Source organism: Neoarius graeffei, chromosome 26 (assembly GCF_027579695.1).
Source record: "Neoarius graeffei isolate fNeoGra1 chromosome 26, fNeoGra1.pri, whole genome shotgun sequence".
NCBI lineage: Eukaryota > Metazoa > Chordata > Actinopteri > Siluriformes > Ariidae > Neoarius > Neoarius graeffei.
In genome coordinates this window covers 38,043,793-38,064,649 of record NC_083594.1, presented here as the reverse complement: position 1 = coordinate 38,064,649, position 20,857 = coordinate 38,043,793, and the positions used below count along the sequence as shown (strand labels likewise).

The window sequence follows — 20,857 nt, the reverse complement described above, 5'->3', positions numbered from 1 at the left end:
CCTGATTATGAGATAGTGTACAGTGGAGATGCAGGTTTACAATGAAGCTGCAGAAACATCCATCCATTATCCGTAACCGCTTATCCTGTACAGGGTCACGGGCAAGCTGGAGCCTATCCCAGCTGACTATGGGCGAGAGGCGGGGTACACCCTGGACAAGTTGCCAGATCGTCGCAAGGCTGACACAGAGACAAACAACCATTCACACTCACATTCACACCTACGGTCAATTTAGAGCCACCAATTAGCCTAACCTGCATGTCTTTGGACTGTCGGGGAAATAGGAGCACCCGGATGAAACCCACGCAGACATGGGGAGAACATGCAAACTCCACACAGAAAGGCCTTTGTCGGCCATTGGGCTCAAACCCAGAACCTTCTTGCTGTGAGGCGACAGTGCCAAGCACTAGACCACCATGCCGCCCTGAGTAATAAATAATGAATGAATGAATGAATGAATGAATGAATGTACGTTCATAAATGTCCAAGTCCTCAGGCTATCCCTGATAGCTGGCCAGCTAGGTAACTGCTAGTAAACTAGCTTGTGCTTGTTATGGATATACATGAGCTGGATTTCAATATCTGAGTAGATAAACAAGTCAAAATCTACCACAACAACAACGAGAACTATTACTCATAACTAACGTTAGCCAAGTTTGCCAGCTAGCTACCTTAATATGCAATTACTGTGGATAAAAGCTTCTGAATAATGGCAGGTTTCACAGCTTTGTATCCATTTAGTGACACGACAGACTGAGAAAGTCTGTGAAGGATTGTTTTGTTTTGTTTTTTCTTTTAAGTTCATGAGTACTTGTGCGGTGATGATGGCGAGTAAACTATTCCTCAGCAAGAGCTCTCACCAACCCAATGCCCTTCCCTGCTGCCTTAAAAGTCCATATTTTGGGAGCGACTCTCTCCTGGGATACCAGCTGCAGGGCAAGACCCTTGAATCATATTACCATTCATGTGTGCTCAGCCCGATCCATTAGGAAACGCCATGCCACTCCTTCAGCCTCTGGATTTGTGCCAGAATAGTGTAAATGACCAATCCCATACCCTTCATGACTGCATTTCCCAGAGTTCACTTAAGACAGAACAAGCAGTGAGGACTAAGCTAAATATTAGAAAGGAAAAAGGATAATAAATTGTCCGTTTTTGGTTAAACGTGACAATTATACAGGATTTAACAGAAAAAACGTATCCAAAACATTTTGGAGGTTATGGATCTGATCTAGCTCAAAGAAAAGGTTTTAAAAACCAGGATTTCATGTCCTCAGTCCACAGTAGGTGCAACACTGCTGTGACTAAAACACACAGTTTGAAGCTATGTTGTGTGTGTAATTCATTAGCTAATTTCAGGGTGGCCATGCATGGCGCTGTTTCAACAGGACTATAAGTGAAAACACACAGTAACTACCAGAAACAACCATCACCAGGCATACTGCAAAACTGAACCAAAACATATCTGTATCTCGCAGCAGCGGCTGATAAGAGAACACACACCTAGCTCAATCCCTCGACCTTTGGTCTGACCGATATATGACTTAATATTTCCAGGTTAACACGCCTGTAAACCTCACACTCCAGTAAATAGTTAACAGAGTATCCAAGTATCTCAGTAGAAGACCTACGTGGCAAAACGAGGGACAGAAAGCCAGATAGAAAAGGGGTGGAATAGGAAAAAAAAAAGAGAGAGAGAGAGAGAGAGAGAGAGAGAGAGAGAGAAAGAAAAATAGAGATGGAGTAACAGACAAAGGAGTACAGAGGAAGAGGAGTCAGCTGGGAGGATATCCACATCAACTGTTTGAAGCTGAATGTACGGGGGGGGGGGGATATTTACACTTGGGGGGAAAAAGAAAAGAAGATATGGAAAAGGTTTTAAAGATTAAAATATCATCAAATGTCGCTAATGAAGTCCTTGCCATGTTCTTCTGCGCTGGTGAGAATATGCCGACAGGCTGGGAATGGTTTGCCAACTTGGTTTTGGGAATGTGGGAAGCCGAGGCACCATATCGGTAAAATATGAATGGAATGAAATGCTTGGAATTGCCAGAATTATGATAAATCTTGACAGGCTGGGTTTAATAAACCAGTTAATATCGCTTTCCACATTCTACACTGAACAAGCCATGGGAGAAGTCATGGCCTAATGGTTAGAGAAGCAGCTTTGGGACCAAAAGGTTGCTGGTTTGATTCCCGAGACCAGCAAGAATGGTTGAAGTGCCCTTGAGCAAGGCACCTGCTCCCCAGGCTGCTCTGCGTCTACTAAATGCCATTAATGTGATATAATGTAACAAGCATTTCACAACTGAATAAACCTCAGTACTCTGATACACTGAACACGATCCAGGAAATGAAATTGGTTGAATCTAAAAAGACCAAACTACAGAAACAGACTCTTGTCCAAATGACTTACGAGAAGCCATAGAGCGTAAGCAAAATGCTCCAGCTCCTTGCTTCTGTCTGCAAAATTGTTTAGTGCAGAGCTAGCAAAAAACTTGGAATGATTCTCTCCCCTTCCATTTGTGACGTTACGCTCATTGTTTTATTACAGGTGTGGTTCTCACCAGAAGAGAGACTTCTTGTTGAGAATTTCCTGGAGCTGTCTCTGGCTGCTCTGCTCCAGTCGGGAGAACTCGTACTGAGGACTGAACTCGGCAGGTGGAGGGGTGCTAAAACTCACCTCAAACGAGGATGTTGGGAAGTCCACCTGCATAAGTGAAAGGGGGGAGGGGATGGAGGTTAGGAAGATTCATATTGTTTGCATTGAAGAGAGACATAAGGAGACACGTTTTATAAATCAGTAAACCGATATAAAATTATTTCACAACATAAAAATAAAGATACCGTACAGTACCAGTCAAAAATTTGGATACACCTTCTAATTCAATGTTTTTTTTTTATCTGGACTGTTATTAGACACTTCATGTCTTAAAGTAATGATGGACTGTTGTTTCTCTTTACTTAGTCGAGCAGTTTTTGATATAATATGGATTACTAAAGTTGTGGAATAGGGCTATTTAAAGTGCTAGTCTTATGAAAATGACACCACCCCTGGAAATTATACCTTATAAAACTGGACATGTTAAATAGTTTACTGTCGAAATTGTATTCAAATATGAGACCGGGAACATGCTCTATTTAGCCGGTAAAGTTTGGCTCTTAGTCCACCATTACACGAATGAGTTCCTGGTAAGTTATTGTTAATTCAAAGGAAGCGACGTACATTTTGAAAAAGATAAATTTGTCAGGCAGATTCACATAGAAGGATTTGAGCGACGTCGGGGACATGGAACAATTCCTACGATCTGGAAACAAAAGTCGGAAGCGCCATCCCAAAGAGCTCACCGCACAGCAAGTGTCAAACTTGTGTTAGGCACTTTCAGCGCTGGAGCCAGCAGAAGCGGGTGACGCGTTGTTCCATATGCATTACGTGCAGCGAGCAGGCAGCAGCCAGGAATTTGTTAGAGTTCACCTCGAAAACTAAAGTTGCTCATAAAACTACAACCTTTTCTGGTTCTAACAGTACCAATAGGCCATTTGCAGGAATTGGTCACGTGTCAATTTTCCCCACAGCAACAAGCCCATGGTGGGCAAGCTAACTTGACATTCCCTGACAACCATAAGAGTTTGACTGGCGATGCGAAGCAACCCATTTCTATAATAGCTGTTTTTACCTTTTCTACTGTCTTTTTTTGACCCGAATTTTTGTGTGTACTTGGAAAAAGTTTGTGGTTTTAACTTCTGTCATAAGTTAAAGCGAATCATTGGCCGTAAAAGAGAATTTTTTGGACTCAAGTTGGTCGCCGCCGAAAGAAATTCACGTGCGAAATGGCGGATTTCTCAGGTATGTTTATAACTTATAATTTCCCCTTTTCTACCTTTATCATTCGCTTAATGTGTGAAGATTCTTGAAAATAAATACAGATATACAGGTAGTCGTCAAATTACGACCGATCGACTTTACGACCGTCTGGTTATGACTGGCAAGTGTTTCCCAGCTGAGCGTACGACAGTTTCCGCCCCAGCTCCCGGCAGCGCCTCTCGCCGCGTACAACAGTTTCCGCCCCAGCTCCAGGCACATGCGCAGTCTCTCTCTCGCACTCCCTCGCGCACTCCGTCATACAGTTTCCGCCCCAGCTCCAGGTTTATGAAACGAACAAATGCTCCCGCCAGCCCGAGCGCTGCAACAGCTGATGATGACGTAGACGACCCACAGCCACGCACCAGTGATGCCAGCGGTCACTAAGTTTTGTATTTTGCTATGTTTTACATTTGTATTTTGGTATGTTTCAAACTAAAATGTTTTCTATTTTTCACACCTGTATTTTGTATTTTTTGTTTTGCACATATTAAACGAATTGTACTGTACGCAGTGTAGTATGCAGTGTTTGACTTAAACCAAATAATGAGCCAAGGTAATGAAATAAGAAAAATGTTGATAAAATAAGACTTTAAGATGATTACAATATCATTACACATCACAATATACTTACGTTCATTTAACATAGGCCGACTTACGACCAGATCGGTTTATGACCGGTCAGTCGTAACCAAACACAGTCGTAAGTCGACGACTACCTGTATAAATGCAGACATATCCGCCATTTCGCACACGGATCTCTTTCGGCGGCGACCAACTTGAGTCCAAAAAACTTTCTTTTACGGCCAATGATTCGCTTTTACTTACGACAGAAGTTAAAACTACAAACATTTTCCAAGTACACATGAAAATTCAGGTCAAAAAAGACAGTAGAAAAGGTAAAAACAGCTATTACAGAAATGGGTTGCTTCGCATCGCCAGTCAAACTCTTATGGTTGTCAGGGAATGTCAAGGTAGCTTGCCCACCACGGGCTTGTTGCTATGGGGAAAATTGGCACGTGACTAATTCCTGCAGATGGCCTATTAGGACCATGTAACCATGTAGACCCTTTCTATTTTGTGCTATGTTACATAGAGGAGGAGGAGGAGGAGGTGGGGTGTCAGCGCACAATTATCGTTATTGAGTTTTACTAAAAATCACCATATCTCTGCAACTGTAAAAGATTTTTACAACTCCACTCTCTCATTCAAGTACTTTTGCAACTCTCACTCCAGACTTTCCAAGATAGCCATTGCCATCAAATCCACCTCTTTCCTCTAATTTACAGCGTGATAACTGTAACTCTGAAATCAGATAAGAAAGCCCTGCGGTCCAAAATTAAAAGGCTGCAATGAAAAGTAAAAGAAAAGGAAACACAAATACAAGTCAATCACAGCAACTGCGTGAATACAATTAAAACTATGGCTGATTCTGCAATAACTGTTTCAGAAGGTACATATACAGGTTTTATTTCTGCTTTTTTAAATTTCCTTTATTTAACCTGACTTCAAATCCATTGCATTCCTAAGAATGTAATGGATCTGGTGTGCCTAAAGGCCCGGTCCCACAATACTGATAACTATAAATAAATCGGTCTGGTTGGTAGTCACACCAGACCGATAACGATACCTATAGCCCAGGCCTGGGTTTATCAGTATCGGTGAGATTGCTTCTGGAGCAATTTTTCCAGACCTGAACCTGATCTGATAAAACATCTGGCCAATCAGGTAATTGTTTACACATGACGTTGTCTGAGCACGTGCTATTTTTCCCGGGCATCTTTGTACATCCTTGTTGCATTAATGGAGAAGAAGCTGATTATAGAACCGTCAAAAAATCCCATGCTTTATGACAAAAAGCACAAGCTGTACAAAGATACAGCTAAAAAGGAAGACGTATGGAAGATCATCGGCAGTAGAACGGGTATGACTGGTAAATGTGTGTGGCAAAGTGTGTGTATTGTGTGTGGCTGTGCGAGATTAAAACCGAGATCTGAAAACGAGATTTTAGAGCGCGCAGCCGTACACGCTATGCCGCAAATACTACCTGTGGATCATGTAAAAAAGATTTTGCAGCGCAAAGTCTCATGTCTGATATACTTTCCGATGTGCTCACTGCCAAATAGCATTATATTTTTTTAATATTACCTAAATTAGATGAAACATAAAACTTGTCACCTTTCTCGTACCTGAGTCAGAGTGCTGAGCGCCCACTTACGCATTCATAAAAGAATATTCACAAGGTAACGGCATGATGATCACTTTCGCTCTTTTGGTTTCTCTTTCGTGGTGGGAACGTCCACCGTAAACAAGATAAAATCTGTCAGCCATAGTTTAGGCTACCGGTTTGTGTGAAAGGTTCATTTATTCGCACTCTCAAAGCAAAACACACAACATGTGTCTTATGTATGTACAGCGTATAGCTGTGCGTGTCATGCCACCGACTGTCCGAGTGGGTCTGTTACATGTGAGAGTGCCAAGAGTCTGAGATTAGCAGTCATTTATGTGCTGCAGGATTTCATGCACCCAGATTCTCCTTCTCTTCTTCTTTCGGTTTTGCCTTCTGTGTAAAATGAGCATCAAAAGCAGCTCTTCCTTGCTGTCACTGTCAGCCATTGTGTGCTGCCAAGTGCACGGTGTGCACACATACAGCATACAACTGCTATATTTTCCTGTAAAAACCAACTGATAGTCGAGATTATAGTTGCGGTGTGACTGCTCCAGACTGGAACTAAATTCAGGCATAGGTATATAGTCATGGTTATAATTAATTATCGGTGTTGTGGGACCGGGGCATAAAACAGCACTCAATATTCCCTATTATAGGCATCTAAAATACAATTATTAAAATGATAAAAATTATGACACTTGTGTACCATCCCCTTGCAGCTTTCGTCGTCTTTTTCAAAAGAATTAGTATTTTGAAATGCACGCCATTGCATGGCAAAATACCTTGGCACCATTATTGACAACAAGCTCACATTTGAGGTAAACTGTGAAGCTGTTTTTAAAAAGGCCAACCAGCGTCTGCATTGTCGGAGGAAACTGTCTTACTTTCACATTGATCGAACCTTGCTTACCCTCTTTTACTGAATCTCTCTTATCTTTCTGCTTAGCGTGCTGGTTCAACAACCTGTCTTTTAAAAACAAGAATTCCCTTTTTCAAAAATAGTTAAGTGGTCTGGCAGGCTGATTGGAGAGCCACAACTTAGTCCTGAGACCCTGTACACCAGACAGTTGCAGAGGATAGCTGGTTCCATCTTGGAAGATAGCTCTCACCCACTGTATAAGGAATTTCAGCTCCTTCCATCTGGTTACAGATACAACCTACCTGACAAAGGTAGACAAAGCGTTTCAGAGGAAGTTTTGTCCCCTCTGCTATTAGAGAGATTAATAATATAACTTCTAAACATGGGCTGTAATACCACAATTTATTTTATTTGTTTTATAATTAATTTTTAATTTGTTTATATATTTAAGGATCTTATCAGTCTCATTTTATTACATATTCATCAATCTATCATGGCTGGTACATCACTGTTTTTTTTTTTTTTACACAATGTGACACCATGTCACTCTAGGATGCGCTACTTTGGTACTGTCTAACATTTACTGTTTTTAAACATTTCTGTAATATTTCAAATGCTTGTATGTTAAGTGTGTCCTTTGTTTTAAATGTTTTGTATGAGTGGAGATCACTTGGCTGCACACCAAATCTACCTTTGGGTACAAATAAAGTTATCTAATCTAATCTAAAATTGCAGAGAATACAGTGGCAGCGGCAGCGGCGGGAGGCAACCCCCCCCCAAATTATGTTTCGGAGGACTGTGCCCCCCCCCAAGTTACAATGGGAGTCCTTTGACTATTTACAAGGAAGAAGAGGAAAGAGTAGTGTGAATAAACAGCCCGCTGCGCTCCTTTGTTTTCCCTTATTAAATCCCGCTGCGTCCCTTCATCCCGGCGGCATCCCTTTGTACTGTAGGTTGGTAGCACCCATTCGCACCAAAACCGATGCAAATTCGCCTGGCCCTGATGTCACCGATTGCCTTTGCTTTTTGGGATTTGCCTTATTTGGCTTATGCAGAACTGCAAAACCCATCACTTTTAGTAGACAAGCTGATTTATGAATATTCTGTGGACTAATTAATCCGTTGCTGTGGCAACTGTCTAGCCATGTCTGGTCTCCTTGGGTACTCGCGCCAAAGCGTGAACCCTGTGACAGCAAGGCTATGACAGTGTTGCTACGTTTGTATCTGACTGATAACTCGTGTCCTGTCTGGACGGCTAGATAGCGTTCACGAGGTGTACAAGTAGTTTTGGGCGCCCAAAAACTTGATGCTGCTCTAGATCTTTTTTTTTTTTAAGATTTTTTTTGGGCTTTTTTCACCTTTATTATTGGATAGGACAGTGTAGAGACAGGAAATGAGTGGGAGAGAGAGACAGGGAGGGATCGGGAAATGACCTCGGGCCGGAATCGAACCCGGGTCCCCGGATTTATGGTATGGCGCCTTATCCACCTGAGCCACGACACCCCAATGCTGCTCTAGATCTACATGAATTTGCTTGCTGCCCTGACCAAACCCATGGTAAGAAGGTGTTATCCTCTCAACGATACCAAGTAGACACAATTACGTTATAGTATCATTGGTTCTGTTTCGCATAGGAAAAAAAAAAAAACACGTGACCGAAATGTACTCTAATAGAGACATTAAACTTAGCTTTACTCCACCAAAAATTGCCTCTCAAAAATGCAGGAAATAGCGTTTTAGACGGTTAAAAATTCCAAAATTTCCCAGGGGGAAATTTAGATTTCCCCTAGATTTGGTGCGCCTTTGGCGCGTGACACGTCACGCCCCCGTCCAAAACTTCCTGCCACCGCCTCCAAGTCCGTGTGGACACAAAAGAAGGCAATGCGCGCATATGACATCACACATGCAGCGCCGATGACCTATAAATCGCTGCGATCTAATGGCAGACAAGCTTTTAGTGATATTTTTTGGAACAGAACTCCGATGCAAAAAACTTTTTTCGAACCAATTTTTTTTATTTATTGGTGAACTTTACAACCTATCTGAGCATATCACACACAGAAAACCGGGGATTTTATGTCGTCATTTTTGTAAGACTAGCACTTTAATGTATTTTTATTATTTACAATTTGATCTCAAACACATTAAGGCAGCAAGAAATTCCACTAATTAACTTTTGACGAGGCACGCCTGTTAATTGAAAAGCATTCCAGGTGACTACCTCATGAAGCTGGTTAAGATAATGCCAATAGTGTGCAAAGTGTCATCAAGGTAAACGCTGGTTACTTTGAAGAATCTAAAATATGAAACATTTTAACACTTTTTTTTTTGTTTACCACATAATTCCAGATATGTTCCATCTGTTACTTCATAGTTTTGATGTCTTCGGTATTGTTCTACAATGTAGAAACGAGTCAAAATACAGAAAAACCTAAGAATGAGTCATTGTGTCCAAACTTTTGAACGGTACTCTGTACCAAGTCATACTTTAGAATTTTGCTTGCCACGGACTGGGTATAGCTCAACATCAAGTCATATGACTTGTGACACAGGAAAAGGAAGTTGGGAGGAGACCACAAAGCTAGCTTTTAGTGCGTCAACAACACCCCAGAAGTGTTATTTTCATTTACTCATATTTTTAGCTATCATTTTAAACATAGTGTGGATTCTTTTTTTGACTTAATGACATGTGATAGTGAGCATTTTTGTTGACGAGATCGACACTGACAAACTAAACCCTGAAGATTTCCAGAAAAAATTTTTAATTAATTAAATACTTGCTGTGTGGTCTCCTCCTCACTTCCTTTCCCAGAAATCTGGAGATCTTGCAGAAAACTGGTTAGATTCTTCTCCTTAAACAGAACATTGCACTTAATGTAGAGATGTACAAATGGAGAGGTGGGTGTTTCTGTAATGTCAGCGGGAAGGAGCGGCCCGATTTGAAACTAGTGAAGCAAAGAAATGGTCATTAATATGGGTGTGTACTGAGCATACAGTGCTGCATAACCCATTTAGTGCATGCTTTTCCAATCTTTAATAAAATACTTGATCCTGGTCAGAGTAGTTTAGTTTGTAAATCTGTTTATATTTTGGGAAACAATTATATTCGTTAGAAAAGATCATGGGCAGGAGCAAACAACAAGAACAACAACAACAACAACAATAATAATAATAATAATAATAATAATAATAATAATAACTGTGTGAAGAGGTAGGATTGGCTAACATTCCTTCAGAGGCAGATGAGAGTGGGATTAAAAAAAAAAAGTCCCTCACACACACAGTGTACCTGTAGTGAATATTAATTACTAGCAATTTCAAAAGATCACGTACAGTGGTGCGTGAAAGTTTGTGAACCCTTTAGAATTTTCTATATTTCTGCATACAGTAAACATGACCTAAAACATCATCAGATTTTCACACAAGTCCTAAAAGTAGATAAAGAGAACCCAGTTAAACAAATGAAACAAAAATATTATACTTGGTCATTTATTTACTGAGGAAAATGATCCAATATTACATATCTGTGAGTGGCAAAAGTATGTGAACCTTTGCTTTCAGAATCTGGTGTGACCCCCTTGTGCAGCAATGACTGCAACTAAATGTTTCCGGTAACTGTTGATCAGTCCTGCACACCGGCTTGGAGGAATTTTAGCCCATTCCTCCGTACAGAACAGCTTCAATTCTGGGATGTTGGTGGGTTTCCTCACATGAACTGCTCGCTTCAGGTCCTTCCACAACATTTCCATTGGATTAAGGTCAGGACTTTGACTTGGCCATTCCAAAACATTAACTTTATTCTTCTTTAACCATTCTTTGGCAGAACGACTTGTGTACGTAGGGTCGTTGTCTTGCTGCATGATCCACCTTCTCTTGAGATTCAGTTCATGGACAGATGTCCTGACATTTTCCTTTAGAATTCACTGCTATAATTCAGAATTCACTGTTCCATCAATGATGGCAAGCCGCCCTGGTCCAGATGCAGCAAAACAGGTCCAAACCATGATACTACCACCACCATGTTTCACAGATGGGATAAGGTTCTTATGCTGGAATGCAGTGTTTTCCTTTCTCCAAACAAAATGCTTCTCATTTAAACCAAAAAGTTCTATTTTGGTCTCATCCGTCCACAAAACATTTTTGCAATAGCCTTCTGGCTTGTTCACATGATCTTTAGCAAACTGCTGACGAGCAGCAGTGTTCTTTTTGGAGAGCAGTGGCTTTCTCCTTGAAACCCTGTGGAGGTACAGTCCCTTTAAGAAACTACATCAGCCAACTTCCGCATTGGCCTACGTCACGCCTGGGCGGGATCACCAACGTCACATCCTCCAGGAAGGCATAAGTAATGGAACAACGCTTCCATCTCTCTCTCGTCTCGGATTTCAAGCGTCCAGACACAAAGAGATACCCTGCACCAGAAAACCAGATAAAGACGTCTTTTCTTTTCCTCAAGAATCAGAGTTTCGCGCTTTTCTTTCACCTTTGGCCACGGTTGATTCTAGAATCGCGCGATTTTTAACTCAGTCGAGTTACAACCGGTTTTATTCATTATAAGTACGTACAACTGCAGCCCAAGCAGTTAATTTAAGGTTAGAAGCGACCGGATCCTTCTAATTAATTCTCTGTGCACATTGTCTGATCAGAGACTTTCTTTTCATCACGAGCGACCACGCGTCGGACCAAGAAGTTCTCTGTGCTTCATGGAGGTCTCCACAACGGTGAAACTCCAAAAGTCTCGGAACATCATCTCATAATCTCGCGTAGAGGCGAGATACTGAAGTAAGATTGGCATTTGGGCATAAAAGCTAGTCTTAGGAATTTTCTTTTATGAAGCAGTGTGAATTTAAACTCAGGAACGGTTTAATTGTGTACACTGTAGACACTCGGTGTTGAATTGATTGTTCTATTTTGTTTCAATCTCTCAATTGTTTAATAGATAGGCTTTGCATGCTCTCTCTCTATTCCTGGCTAACACTTTAATTTCATTATTACACGCATCTTGACCGCATCAAGATTTCAGTGGATTTAGTACTGTTATACTGTAAGCTAGTGAAATTAGCCTACGGATAATTCTTTTGTCCCATTAGCCTCCAGGGCTAAGGGTATTGTCTCAAGGGAACACGTGGTGGTCCTCCCCCACAGTCACATACACACCTTTTGTTTAAACTCCACGAGGTAGGATCCTTGGGCCTTAGCTAGCCACATACGGCTAATTCTTTTGTCTTGTTAGCAAGCTAGGCTAACCTTTGTTTAGAACACGTGGCCACACACAAACACACCTTAGCTAGCAATCCATGCTAACTTTTTGTTCAGGCCACACACACAGGCTAACTCTTTGTGAGGCCACGTAGCACACACACAAACACACCTTAGCTAGCAACCAAAGCTAACTCTCTTGCTGTACTTAGAAACACGTGGTCATAAGGCCTCTCACACACACACATCTCACTGTTTGCTGAAGATTTCAACTGTTATTATTCATTTTTATATTTGTTATAATAAATTCAATTATTATTGAAACTGTGTGTTTAATTTGTTGTTCCAATACTTTTGAAACCGCCCAAATCTCAAAAGAATTCCAAGGTGCATATGAGTTATGTAATATGGTAAGTGATCATAATAATTTGGAATATACTATAATTTAGCTGTTTGGTAATTTATTATTAAGCACCAAAATTAATGGTATCAATTAATGAGACTGATTTAATGAGACTGATCACTTAATTACCAATTGCACCTACACCTGCCATGCACACTATTGTTGTTCAGTGTTCTCCTGATGGTGGACTCATGAGCATTAACATTAGCCAAATGTGAGGTGGGGTTTACATTAGACCGTATCAGCGGATCATCAGATTAACGTTTTTAAAACGATTAGCGTGCACACAGCAACACCAATACACGGATACGCTCGGCTCCGCAGGCATCCTGCGCTCCAAATCACTCCACCCTGAACAGCGAGTGCCCTCTGGAGGGTGCGCACTCCGGCCCTGCGCAGCTCACAGAGCGCGCGAGTGAAGTGCACGAGCAGTGATTCGGGACTGAGCCGCTGTGTGTGTGATCCTAGTGCATATCGGGCATGCGCGTCACTTACCACTTGCAAGTGGAAGGATGGCAAGCCTAAAGACAATCATAACTACACAATGGGCAGTATTTGCATCAGTATTTGCAGTATTTTCATACTTTTATACTCTTTAATGAAAGGTGATACAAGGCGGAAGTCCGCGCCGTTTTTCAGCAGTCGCGTCACATGACCAACGCCAGCAAATCAGGAAGGTGGATGTTACAGTGACGTTGTCCAATGACGACGCCAGCTAGAGCTCAGCACAGCATATCCGCGTATCTGCGTATTCTCAATGTTTACACAGCACCGGACCAGACACGATCTGGATTGAATACGTGGACCCTGGCGGATTCCCGTTTCCCGGCGTTTCCCGGCGTTTTAATGTAAACGGACAGTGCATCCGCGAAGAAAATGAGACAGATACGGTCTAATGTAAACTTGGCCTGAGAGAGGCCTTCAGTTGCTTAGAAGTTACCCTGGGGTCCTTTGTGACCTCGCCGACTATTACACACCTTGCTCTTGGAGTGATCTTTGTTGGTCGACCACTCCTGGGGAGGGTAACGATGGTCTTGAATTTCCTCCATTTGTACACAATCTGTCTGACTTTGGATTGGTGGAGTCCAAACTCATTAGAGATGGTTTTGTTACCTTTTCTAGCCTGATGAGCATCAACAACGCTTTTTCTGAGGTCCTCAGAAATCTCCTTTGTTTGTGCCATGATACACTTCCACAAATGTGTGTTGTGAAGATTAGACTTTGATAGATCCCTGTTCTTTAAATAAAACAGGGTGCCCACTCACACCTGATTGTCGTCCCATTGATTGAAAACACCTGACACTAACTTCACCTTCAAATTAACTGCTAATCCTAGAGGTTCACGTACTTTTGCCACTCACAAATATGTAATATTGGATCATTTTCCTCAATAAATAAATGACCAAGTATAATATTTTTGTCTCATTTGTTTAACTGGGTTCTCTTTATCTACTTTTAGGACTTGTGTGAAAATTTGATGTTTTAGGTCATATTTATGCAGAAATGTAGAAAATTCTAAAGGGTTCACAAACTTTCAAGCACCACTGTATGATACCAGTGGTTCCGTCATGTCACGTTCGTCATAAGCTCTTGTCAAGTATGCGCAAGTTTTAAGTCACTGCTCCGTCAGTCAGGCATGGTCAGCGACATGTTGCCTCCTTCACAGGCTGTTCCAGCACTGGTAGTGACAGCACAGTGACCCCATGTTGCAAACACCAGTCTAAGATAACATTATCGGTCAGTGCTGGGTTGCGTCCCTGGGACAATGGCAAAGTGTAAAGCTTACGGCTGCACAAACAACAAGCGCAGAAATCCCGGGAAACATTTCTTTTGTATCCCTAAACCAACTGATGACACAAAGTCAGAGTTGGCAAAATGTTGCAGATTCAGGGTGGACGTGATGCAGCCGTCAAAGCGGTCTGCAACAAGTTCACGTTCTTGACAACAGTAGGACTCCATGTCTGTTCTCATGATGGAGCACTGCCCACATCGACACCATGGAGTGGTAACCGTTTTGGATCTACTGTCACACACATTGCTTGTGGCAGTTTCCTCCTCCGAATCACTAGAATGTGATGACTAGCTGTCCTCACACGCTCCCTCTCTGGCTTGAATAGATAACCATTAACACCCATTTCATCAAAGTTGCTAGCCATATTTTGCTTCTTTAACGCCTCTTTTCACCTCAAATCTCGACCCACAGAGCACTGCTTGTTTACTCGCACCCAATAACCTGGAATCAATGACTGTACGTCACTTCCGGCTGGCAATGGCTGCTCCCCGTTGGTTCTGCCCCCGCGGGTAATTCACGGAATAAAATTGTCCACAAAAGTGCTTTTATGGTGTTTTTTTGACCGAATGTGTGTCTTTTGTCTATAAGTAATACATAAAGCACGATTAATGTTGTAAGCATGACCAGTACCGTTACACTTTAACTCAATCTCTCCTAAAATAATAATAATAATAATAATAATAATAATCTCATTATCTCTAGCCGCTTTATCCTGTTCTACAGGGTCGCAGGCAAGCTGGAGCCTATCCCAGCTGACTACGGGCGAAAGGCGGGGTACACCCTGGACAAGTCGCCAGGCCATCACAGGGCCGACACATAGACACAGACAACCATTCACACTCACATTCACACCTACGGTCAATTTAGAGTCACCAGTTAACCTAACCTGCATGTCTTTGGACTGTGGGGGAAACCGGAGCACCCGGAGGAAACCCACGCGGACACGGGGAGAACATGCAAACTCCACACAGAAAGGCCCTCGCCGGCCACGAGGCTCGAACCCGGACCTTCTTGCTGTGAGGCGACAGCGCTGACCACTACACCACCGTGCCACCGTTATTATTATTTTATTTTTAGTTTTTTATTATTATTATTTTCATTTTGATTCTAGTTTTGTTACTCTAAACATTCTCACAGATCAGCTTAAACTAATGTCAATCTCAGGGTTGTTTTTAATGAGAATGTAGCACCAGAGTTTATGGCCGTTATCAGTTGCTAGAGCTCACTGTAAGTCTTGGCAGCTGTGTCAACAGCTGTGCTGGGCAGTAACAGAAGCTCCTGATACAGTATGGCCCCTCTACCAGTGGGAGCTTCCACCTTAACCACGCCAAGTCAAACACTGAAAGATTCACTGCTATCACTCTTTCACATACATACGTGGCCAAGCGATACTGAGTGCATGTGTACTGGAACGAGAGAGAAACACAGATGCAGCCAAGCCACATGAGTAAAGAAAAGAGGAAGGAAGGACAAAAACAAACAGAATATCATTTATTAAAAAAAAAAAACTTGTGATCAACTGAAAACGTTATGCTGCTGGTTTGATGGTGGCGGGAGAAGAATGTGAATAATGGGATGAGAATACTTTTGAGACTTAAATCAGGCCCAGATGTGCAGCAGTGCCAGTCAGGTTGAGGGAAGAAAACCTCGCTGCTGCCTTTCAGAAGGGACAAACCAAAGGTTGGAATAGGGCTGGAACGCTGTAGTCGATCCAAAGACCACTCCATTAGTCTCCGTTGCACAACCCAGTGCCCTCAGACAAAGCTGCAGCCACCAGGCACAAAGCACAGCTGGCACACCTCTGGAGCAGTTCTGAGAATTCAGTCTAAGTCACCATTGTGCCTTTCTACGCAACTGATGGAAATTTCAAAGCATTATCATGAGCTCATTTGACTTTGCCGCACGTCAGCACAAGCCCAGAAGGGTTTGGTGATTTCTTGGCTCGAAATCAAAATGAGTTCAGTTGGGTGTGTGAGAGCAGGGAAATAACCCGACCGTGCTGGACTCTGGCAAGGTAGGACCACAGTTCAAGGGGAAGAACTGCAGAGGAAAGGAGAAGTGCCATTTTCTAAGTGCACTGCAAAAACGTCATGCTCCAATTAATTATAAGGTGTCAAGCCCGCGTGTGTGTGTGTGTGTGTGTGTGTGTGTGTGTGTGTGTGACAGTTTATGTAGTCAATGATTGCGTGCGTGTGCACGCGCACGCGTGTGTGTGTGTGTGTGTGTGTGTGTGTGTAGGGGATGTCCTGCAGTATGAGATATAAAAGTTGTTCATTTTTTTCTGGCCTATTTCCCCCGTGTGCTCTCTCTCTCTTTCTCTCCGAGTGAACTGACCTACTTTCAGTCTTCTTCCACTCTGCAGCAGGACACACCCCTTCTGAACCAAACCTCTGCTAGAGCTCTGCATAGACTGTAACCAAGTTAAACCAAGGCCTATGTGGACCAAATGCATCACTTTTTGACACTGTAAACAACCACCAAACTTCTCTTATATCATGTATTTTTTTTTTTAAAGAGAGAGAACAATCAGAAATCAGTAGCAGTGAGATTTCACTCACACTGACTATGTGCTGTTATTTGTACGTTCAATCAATCAGTTAGTTAATGCTTCGCTGCTGAGCTTCCGCAGAATATCAGCTAGCTAAGACAAAATACTAGAGCGGCAGCTACAATTAATTATCGACACCTTTTCAGATTTACCAATAAAAACAATTACAAAAGGTGAGTCTCAGTTACAACAGTTATTATTGGTTAACTAATCAACTGGAAGACCCCGCTCACCCTTTGATCTCGTCATCTGATGACGCAGGTTGCTACCTGAGATGTCAATTTTTTTTTTTGGCACGATCAGCAATTTGAGGAAAACCCGGACGTTATCAATCATTCACTGCAGGTAATCATGGTGGAAAGATCATGGACATGTTTTAATTTCTCAAATTCACCAATACCAATTCTTTGTTTCTTACTCTCATTTGACAGTCGCCATTTTGTATCTAAACGCGCGTTTGAGAAGTCACGTGAGGTGTCGATAATAGTGATCACTTTCACCGGTGTCCACCATTATCGACACCCTATGGAATTAAGTGACGTTTACAACCGTTATGGATCGATCTTTGTGTAACGTTGTTGAAGTAGATGAAGTACTTTAAAAAAAATAAAAGTGCTGTAATTTATGATATAATATTTTTTTTCTGATTCATAACAGAATGGAATGTTTATACAACCCCGATTCCAAAAAAGTTGGGACAAAGTACAAATTGTAAATAAAAACAGAATGCAATAATTTACAAATCTCAAAAACTGATATTGTATTCACAATAGAACATAGACAACATATCAAATGCCGAAAGTGAGACATTTTGAAATTTCATGCCAAATATTGGCTCATTTGAAATTTCATGACAGCAACACATCTCAAAAAAGTTGGGACAGGGGCAATAAGAGGCTGGAAAAGTTAAAGGTACAAAAAAGGAACAGCTGGAGGACCAAATTGCAACTCATTAGGTCAATTGGCAATAGGTCATTAACATGACTGGGGATAAAAAGTATGACTGGCTCTCAGAAGTAAAGATGGGAAGAGGATCACCAATCCCCCTAATTCTGTGCCGACAAATGGTGGAGCAATATCAGAAAGGAGTTCGACAGTGTAAAATTGCAAAGAGTTTGAACATATCATCATCTACAGTGCATAATATCATCAAAAGATTCAGAGAATCTGGAAGAATCTCTGTGCCTAAGGGTCAAGGCCGGAAAACCATACTGGGTGCCCATGATCTTCAGGCCCTTAGACGGCACTGCATCACATACAGGCATGCTTCTGTATTGGAAATCACAAAATGGGCTCAGGAATATTTCCAGAGAACATTATCTGTGAACACAATTCACCGTGCCATCCGCCGTCGCCAGCTAAAACTCTATAGTTCGAAGAAGCAGCCGTATCTAAACGTGATCCAGAAGCACAGACGTCTTCTCTGGGCCAAGGCTCATTTAAAATGGACTGTGGCAAAGTGGAAAACTGTTCTGTGGTCAGACGAATCAAAATTTGAAGTTCTTTATGGAAATCAGGGACACCGTGTCATTCGGACTAAAGAGGAGAAGGACGACCCAAGTTGTTATCAGCGCTCAGTTCAGAAGCCTGCATCTCTGATGGTATGGGGTTGCATTAGTGCGTGTGGCATGGGCAGCTTACACATCTGGAAAGACACCATCAATGCTGAAAGGTATATCCAGGTTCTAGAGCAACATGTGCTCCCATCCAGACGACATCTCTTTCAGGGAAGACCTTGCATTTTCCAACATGACAATGCCAAACCACATACTGCATCAATTATAGCATCATGGCTGCGTAGAAGAAGGGTCCGGGTACTGAACTGGCCAGCCTGCAGTCCAGATCTTTCACCCATAGAAAACATTTGGCGCATCATAAAACGGAAGATACGACAAAAAAGACCTAAGACAGTTGAGCAACTAGAATCCTACATTAGACAAGAATGGGTTAACATTCCTATCCCTAAACTTGAGCAACTTGTCTCCTCAGTCCCCAGACGTTTACAGACTGTTGTAAAGAGAAAAGGGGATGTCTCACAGTGGTAAACATGGCCTTGTCCCAACTTTTTTGAGATGTGTTGTTGTCATGAAATTTAAAATCACCTAATTTTTCTCTTTAAATGATACATTTTCTCAGTTTAAACATTTGATATGTCATCTATGTTCTATTCTGAATAAAATATGGAATTTTGAAACTTCCACATCATTGCATTCTGTTTTTATTTACAATTTGTACTTTGTCCCAACTTTTTTGGAATCGGGGTTGTAGAGTATTTGGAATCCTACTGCAATAAATAGAATTAGACCAGGATTAAATTCCTAGCATATAAAAAATTACATACTAGAAATATTCAGGTTTTTCAATTCCATTCGGAAATTTTTTTTTTTTGCAGTTTGTTGTAAATATCTACCGCATATATTACAATATCAGCAGACATTTTATATTTTGGTTCAAGGAATGACATGCGACCTTTGACCTGGATGTTCATGTGGTTACAATGCCAATTGCCTTTTGACATTTATTGGTAAACTACAAAACTAGAAATTAATACAAACAACGAATGATTAACAAAATGTGATCTACGAAAACACTTAGAAAGTGGGTAGAAAGTTGAACAAAAAGATTTTCTGACACAGGTTAAACATCATCAGTTCATTTGTTTACAAGCATTAGAATTACTTCCACATTTGCATAAGCACTGACTGATATATTTATATAAAATATATTTTGTACTAAATACAAGTCTATGTAAAACACATTTTAAATAAAAACTAGGTTTTGTTAACTTAATACCACATATCGATTATTTTTTCATAAATCATCTGGATGTCGATAATTGTGGACAAAGGTGTCGATAATTGTGGAACGGCGTCACGTGATCCGATACGCCAAGTAATTGGGAATCAACTTTTTTTTTCCCCCCAGTGGAAGTTTGAGCAACTATTCATGCACAGTTTACGTATTGAAAGTCTTTTCTACTTTTGCAATGGCCAAAAGATCGTCAAGGTGTCGATAATTGTAGCTGCTGCTTTACTACTGCAATTTAATTATTTTTTGTAACAGCCGCTGTTTATCACGAGTCAAAGATTTTATGGCAGTTTGAATTGTGAAGCCCGGTTTCGGATTCTGAGGTAGCTTTTGATTTGATTTCTAGTATTTTAGGTAGTAAATGTTTTATAAATCGCAACAAAAGATTCTAATGAAGTGTGCCCTCATACAAAATAGTGATCATCTTGGCCTGTTGCATTTTGGTTCACTGTTTAATTGCAAAAACTTCTTTAATTGCAAAAACTTCTTCTACTACTACCACTGTAAATAAGAGTTAAATACAATAGTCTTTGTGAGTGCAGCCATGTGAAGAGAAGGGACAGTTAATGAAACACTTCTTCACTGAGGTCAGTGTATATGACGTGGTTGTGTGTGATGTGTTGACGTGAGCACTATGTTGCTGGTTGGAAATGAATGTAGCACAAACAGCACATTTCTGTCAAGACACCCAGAAAGCACCCTCTGACTTAAAGTTAAAATCTTGTTTGGTCTCGTTCAGAAGCTACCAGCACACGCTTTTTAGTATGATGTTATTTTAATGCTATTTTTATCAGGGAATAATAATAATAATAATAATAATAATAATGCTATTTTGGCACAACAATAGAAGAAGTGGACTCTTACAGGAAAAAAGAAAAGAAATCAGCAGGTGTGGGCAGAAAGGGAAGCGATTCTGCATTGTACATGGAGGGGAGGAGAAAAAAAAAAAAGTCCAGTGAAGTAGATGAACACATTGATAACACTGAAAATAGAGGAGCATGAAGATCGAGGTATATGCAGAAGTGTTTGAATGTATCACATACTAACCTGCAGGATGACACTATCCGGCTGGCTGAAGTTGGGAGTGCTGGACCGGGTGTTTCTGCTTCCTGGGGTTGACGGCCAAAGACCCAACAGCTTCCTGCCACATGTCAAAATGCTGCAACACAGGAAAAACACACAGCTCAATCCCACCAGCCCAGCATCCGCTTCTGGATAT

The 20,857-nt window shown here is 41.4% G+C and overlaps 1 protein-coding gene across 2 annotated transcripts in view; it reads right to left on the bottom strand.

Moving 5' to 3' along the window:
- Positions 1-20,857, bottom strand: part of pik3c2b (phosphatidylinositol-4-phosphate 3-kinase, catalytic subunit type 2 beta) — a 143,217-nt gene that overhangs the window by 43,564 nt on the left and 78,796 nt on the right. For both annotated transcript variants that reach the window (XM_060910318.1, XM_060910319.1), the window contains exons 14-15: positions 20,686-20,797; positions 2,568-2,710 (exon numbers count right to left, since the gene is read on the bottom strand). In XM_060910318.1, the coding sequence (XP_060766301.1) occupies positions 2,568-2,710; positions 20,686-20,797 (255 nt within the window). The remainder of the gene's footprint in view (positions 1-2,567; positions 2,711-20,685; positions 20,798-20,857) is intronic.